This window comes from Nuphar pumila, chromosome 13, assembly GCF_984573655.1.
Source record: "Nuphar pumila chromosome 13, dmNupPumi1.hap1.1, whole genome shotgun sequence".
Lineage (NCBI taxonomy): Eukaryota > Viridiplantae > Streptophyta > Magnoliopsida > Nymphaeales > Nymphaeaceae > Nuphar > Nuphar pumila.
Genome location: NC_143261.1, coordinates 30,133,990 through 30,140,322, shown reverse-complemented (window position 1 = coordinate 30,140,322; position 6,333 = coordinate 30,133,990). Strand labels below are relative to the sequence as shown.

At 38.2% G+C, this 6,333-nt stretch overlaps 1 protein-coding gene across 1 annotated transcript; it reads left to right on the top strand.

Moving 5' to 3' along the window:
- Positions 1 to 807: 807 nt before the first annotated feature.
- LOC149818237 (uncharacterized) lies at positions 808 to 1,505 on the top strand. The gene is made up of 2 exons (XM_089986182.1): positions 808 to 1,177; positions 1,312 to 1,505. Exons 1-2 carry the CDS (start codon positions 808 to 810, stop codon positions 1,503 to 1,505), a joined length of 564 nt encoding a protein of 187 aa, XP_089842308.1.
- Positions 1,506 to 6,333: the final 4,828 nt, after the last annotated feature.

Below are 6,333 nucleotides of genomic sequence, written 5' to 3'. Positions count from 1 at the left end.
TAAAACCATTTATTTATTTTGTTTAAGCCCTCTGCGTAGGGTCGTACTTCCTTAGTTAGTTAATTATTGAATTAATTCTTTTTATTTTGGCAATAAAGAGTGGTTTAGCTTGTGTATTTGAATACAAGTATTTTTCGTTCCTTGAGATCGACCCAGACTCCACCACTTGTGCGAGCCGGTTTTTATTATTTGGTGTCTGGCTTTCACTTAGTTTTCATTAAAAATATTGTTTTAAAAATCATTTTTTAAAACTCACACCAAATTTTTGGCGTTGATGTCGGGGGAACGACGAGTAATACGAGTATTCACTTTATTGCCACTATTTATTCACGCTTTGTAGGTTGCTAGTTTATTTTCTATTTATTGTTTAGGTTGCTTAGTTTAATTCTTGTTCGTTAACTAGGATTATTTAGTTTCTTTTCAGTATTTAGGTTTAGAACCACATGTTTACACACCGTAGATACCAACTTACTTTTCTTGCACGACCCACCTATTAGGATACCCTTAGAGGTGACTGCGTACAATTGGTACCGTGCTCATAGTTGTTGTTTTTTTCAGAATATTTGTTGAGTGCAACTGCGTGGTGTTTGTTTACTGCTTTCTAGTTATTTTTGTTTTACATGCTTTGTGGTTTGTTGTGGTTTGGCCGCACTGCACGTTAGGTAAATAGAAAGCCCTTCACTTAGGATGGTTGTTGCACTGATCTACCTTGAGGTGCATGCAAGGGCGAAGCTCGCTTGACCCGAGCTTGTTGAGTTTGTCGAGGACCCCGAGTCCTTTACTACGAGAGCCCATCGATTTGGCCCCATGGACCAAGATCAACATTTGACCCGTCCTCTCAGGGAGTACTTCACTCCCAATGCCTACACTCTGGTCTCCTGCATTGTGAGACCCGTGGTGGGAGCGTTGCAGTTCGAGATAAATGTCAGCATTATCCAGATGCTCCCATCTTTCTATGGCCTGAACAACGAAGGCCCCTATCGTCATCTGGATGAGTTCCTCGAGATCTGCTCTACGGTGCGGATCAACAACTTTGAGGATGACGCGTTGAGGTTGATGTTGTTCTCGTTCTCCCTCAAGGATAAAGCCAAGCACTGGCTGAAGGCCTTCGATAGTGTTCAAATTACTACTTGGGAACACATGCAGTTTGAGTTTCTCAAGAAGTATTTCTCAATTGGTAAGACGAACTAGTTTCGTAAATCCATCACCAGTTTCTCTCAGATTGAGAGAGAACAATTTCATGAGACCTCGAAGAGGATGAAAGATCTTCTCTGCGAGTGCCCCATCACCAGGTGTCTCGTTGGCAACTAGTGCAGTACTTTTACGATGGCCTGACCGAGAGGGACAAACAAATGATTGATTATTCATGTGGGGGCACATTTATGCTTAAGAGTGAGGATGAGGCATGGGCCCTATTCGAAACATTGAGCGAAAATGCTATGTACTATGCCATGTCCTCGCGGCTTGATAGGACCACACCTGTTCTTAGTGGTCTTAAGAAATGAGGGATTTATGAAGTTGGGTCCGAGCATGATTTGCAAATCAAAGTGAACCAATTGACCAAGAAAGTAGATCAATTACTGGCAAACCTAGCTTCGATAAATCAAGTAGGAAAAGTGTGTGAGCTATGCGTTAACCCTACACACTTTGTTTCTGAGTGTCCGACAACACCACTCTATCCTAAATTCGTTCAAGAGCAAGTGAATATTGTCCAAGGTTTCGCCAAACCGGTGCACGACCCTTATGCACCCATCTATAACCCGTGATGACGAAATCATCCCAACTTTGCGTGGAGAAATCCACACGATCCACCCCACCAGCCCTCAGACACAGCACAGACAGGGTAACCTTCCACAAGGTTACTCGCGTCCCACATTGCCACCGACCCACCCTGCGCTTAGCTTGCCTTCTCCTTAGGAGCCTACATCGAGCTCATCTTTTCAGGAGAAGTTGTTAGAAGCCTTTTCTGACATTAAGGCTACCCTCTATTCTCACACGCAGTCAATAACGAAGCTAGCGATGCAGATGGGACAATTGGCTGAGGCCTTAAGCAAGCGAAGCGAGGGAAGCCTCTCGAGTCAGTCTGTTGTCAACCCGAAGGGTAAGAAACCCATGTATCACGGCCTGCACCCCACAGAGTCCCACCATGAGCAGGTCAACTCTGTTATGTCCTTTCAGAGTAGGAAGACATTCCACCCTATTCAGGAATCGACTAATGAGCCCATTGTCATACCTACTAATCAGTCGATCTCCTCCACCAGGCCCCAGGAGAATGGGCAGGGCCTGCAGCTTGAGTTTTCATCATATCTTTTTCGAGCCCCAGTTTCCCAGGCCTTAGGGCAATCGATTGCTTTTAGCAAGCAAGATGCGTACATTCACGAGAGCGTATATTCACGAGATGCTTGACATAGTCAAGCAGGTTCACAGCAACCCTCCCTTGCTTAATGCTGCCTATATTGATAGTAGATTAGTTCTTGGCTCTCCACCATTTGAGAATAGTTTTCACGTGGAGACTAAACTTCGTCCTTTCAGTTTAGAGAGTCATCGTAGGGTGCATAGGGGTAGTGTTGGAGGAAACATAGTGCACAGTGTCACAGATGACACCATCTTCCTTAGAACTCCTGATTGAGCATGACTTCACGTTCATTGATCTCATGGACGATGAAGGGTCATCAGAGATCCGTCTGGCTGAGGACCTAAAACTTAGCGCATTATGGGAGGCAACCCGTATGTATGATGTAACATATTAGTCTTAGTAGTTTTCCTGGTTTTAGGTAGTTTTCTTGTTTCATGAGTTTGATGCCAGAGTATGTATGCATTACATATGTGTATATTTTTTATGAGTTGCAAACTTTAGATAGATGAACCCTCTTTAAAGCGATTTATATGTCATATCAAGAGACTTCTAGGTGACTTCTACTCTTTCTCTCATTTATTTTGTTATCATGTGCATTCACTTAGTTTCATACAAGCATGGGGGAGTGTCACTGAGGACAATGTCATTCAAGCATGGGGGAGGGTGTAGTTTGCACACCCAGATTTTTTTGTCTTTGTACTTGCACTTTTGATAACTCATAAAAAATTGGGTTTTTAAGGAATGAGTTTGATCTTATATGAATGCTTTGCAAAATCTAATGTTTTTAGAGAATTTTTAAGCCCCATGATTGTTTTTTTCTGACACGGACTTAGAAAAACATGGTTGTTTATGTGGATTTCAAAGAAATGATTATAAATGCATGTTAGAGTTTATTTTGAATCACAAGTATGAATATGCACAACTTTATTTAAAAAAAACTAAGCAACTGAACAACATTGAAAATAATTTTTTGTATCCCGATAATTATTTGTTGTAATTTTATAATTCTTTATTGTAATTTTACAAATCTTTTTTGTAATGTGACACTCTATAATTGCATAATTCTTTTTTTAATAAGTGTAACACACAAGTGCCACTGAACAAATCGTTGTAATGTTTGGCTTTTATAAATAAACATCGAAGAAGCGTTTAGCGTTGTGTACTGTGAAAATTATGATTTGCTTTTACGAGTTGTCTTTCTATCGCAATTTACACAATGATTGATAAAAGGCTGCAATGATTTATACGTATGAAGGCTATGTGCTATCGCAATTTGCTTGATACCGATTGGCTTACAACCAGTTATAACTCTTTGTTGTAACTTAACATTCTACAATTATATAAATTTTTTTATAAGAGATCGCAATTTGTTTTTATAGAAGAAGTGTTCTATCACGATCTGTACAATCACGAACATAAAGCAGAAATGATTTGTCCTATCATGATTTGTGTTTACAAGCTTTGTCTATGTGAACGATATATATCTTATTGCAATTTACACAATGACTGATTCATAAAAGGCGGAAAAGAAAAACAATAAACAAAATGACATGATGTTTAGACTTAGTAAAGTATAAATCAAGGTAACTTCAACGATACAAATCAATGTAACTTTATAAATACAAATCACTTTTGTTCATAAAGACAAACAAAGACATATCGTTGTCGCGGTAACTTCATAACTACAAATCGACGTGATTTGCAACCATATTCATTTATAAAAAATATGAGTATTTAGTTATAATACATCATGACCAATGGTTTGTCTTAGATACAATACATGACCATTGATGATGCATGAAATGCACATCATTCTTATTCAATATTCATGCATTTTTATATGTTTTTAATGGTTTAGAACCCATGAATGGATGTATTTTGATGTAAAGAGATATCGATTCGAATTTCACTTGAATCAGAGTTAAAACGAGGAAAATATAACATTTTTAGGCTTTTGGATCAGTTTTCGATGCTGAGCAGATCCAGATCCAACCTAGGAGCTCAAATTCGAATCTTGGACTGGATCCAAACCTTATTTTTACCCAAACCCACGTGATTCAAAGTATTTTTAGTAAATATTTTTTGAAAACCCCCTCTTTCTAACTTGTTTTGGTAGTTTAGTGCAAATAACAAATAGTTTAGTTTTTTAGTTAAAATTAACTTTCCACTTAGGTGGTTTTCTGAATTAGTGATGACTTACGATATAAATAGTATTATTTTTTAGGGTCGAACATTTTTTGATGTTTTAGAAAAAACGCCCAAGCTCTCTCTCTTCTCCTTCTTCTCTCTCTCCCTCTACCACATGTCCCTCTCTACGAGCATGTGTCCTCCCTTCGTTGTCTTTATTTCATCCATGTTTTTTTAATCCTTGGTAGTGTTGTTTTCTTCTCTTTTTGCAGGTTGCAGACCATGCGGAGCTTCACCTCAGAGGTGTGTTGTTTACACCACGGAGTTGGCCGGCTCTCTCTCTCTATACGGCTCTCATCTTCTTCTTTGAACCCTCTACAATGCTTCTATGTGGGTGCAGTTGTGCAAAAGAGGATTGCAACACTTCGAAGAACGTGTGGGCATGTGAACATAGGATCCATCAACCGCTCTACCTCACCCCTCCCTCGTCGGATCGCCCTTGAAGTAGATCTTCTCTTCCCCCTCTCTTCTAGTGTAAATCAAGTCATCTTTGTCGTGTGAGTCAAACCCAATTTATAATGTTTATTTTCTGATTTTTTCCGATAGCAAACCACTGCCTTAATTTTGTATGTTTTGTAGTTGTAAGGTCGAGTCTGAGTCCTAGTCGAAGTGTTCATTCATTTCATTTTATCATTTTTATGTCAAAAGAGCAAAATCGACTAGACATAGTCTAGCCAGTTTTGGCATTTTTCCAAATTGTGTTGTCTGATTTTTTTAGCAGATGTCAGGAGGTTAGAAAGTGTTGTCTCACTCATTGTAAGGTTGAGTATAGTATAAGTGCATATTCGGTTAGGTCTGAAATTGTTGATGGTGTCAATTCACATAAATTAGCTAGATCTTGTCTAGTTGATTCTTGTAAAATTCTTTAATGACTATAATCTGATTACAACAACAATAACGTGTGTTATGTCAGTCTTAAGTCTGGGTTAATCAGTAATTAGTGTGGGGTAAATTTAGGTTTAATATAGTTCATAATTTTCTTTTAGTAGAATTCGTTTTGTTAGTGTTTTAGGTAAAATCGTGTTCTTCATGCAGTGTATTTCATGGTCGTCTTCCACCTAGGGTCTGACAGTCATTGTTGGTCCAGCAATGGTCTTGGGTACTTTAGTAAGGGTCATTCGGTTTAGGAAAGGTTGTTAGTGGTCTAGGTTCAATGCATATTGGTCTTGGTAAGTATTATCCATTAGTTAGCTAATTTAATTTCACTAATTTCTGTTTTGGTAAGGTTACACGCATTCTTCATTTTAGCATTAGCCCTGCATTAGTTAATTATGCCCTACGTAGTTAGAATATATCATATTGTATGTAATTAACTTCCTAATGTCAAATTTAACAAGAAGGGCATTTGTGTCTATGTTTGTAAGTGGCAATTTTGGGCATTAAGTGGTTCCTAAATTTCAAGGGTTCTATTTAGAAAGCTTGACTCATTTTCAAACAACCCAGCCAAGGGGATACTTTCCTCTTTTCAATTTAGGAAACACACTCAATTTTCAAACCTTTGTTTCCTAAAGACTTCTTGAGCCGTTTTAGAAAGCATAGCCTAATTCTTAATCAAATTAAAATCGTGTGGACCTCTATGAGCTGGCGATTTTGTAGTTGAATAAGTCAAGGAAGTGATTTTGGAAAGTTGTAATGGCACCCCTTGATTCAAGAATTCACCACTTAGCATATTTGCATTCTTTCAATTAATTGTATATAATTTAGTTTAGGAAACATTTGACTTAGATAGGTAATTTAGTGCATATCTTTTAACATTACCATAGCATACTAGTAAGTGTTTAGCTTAATAT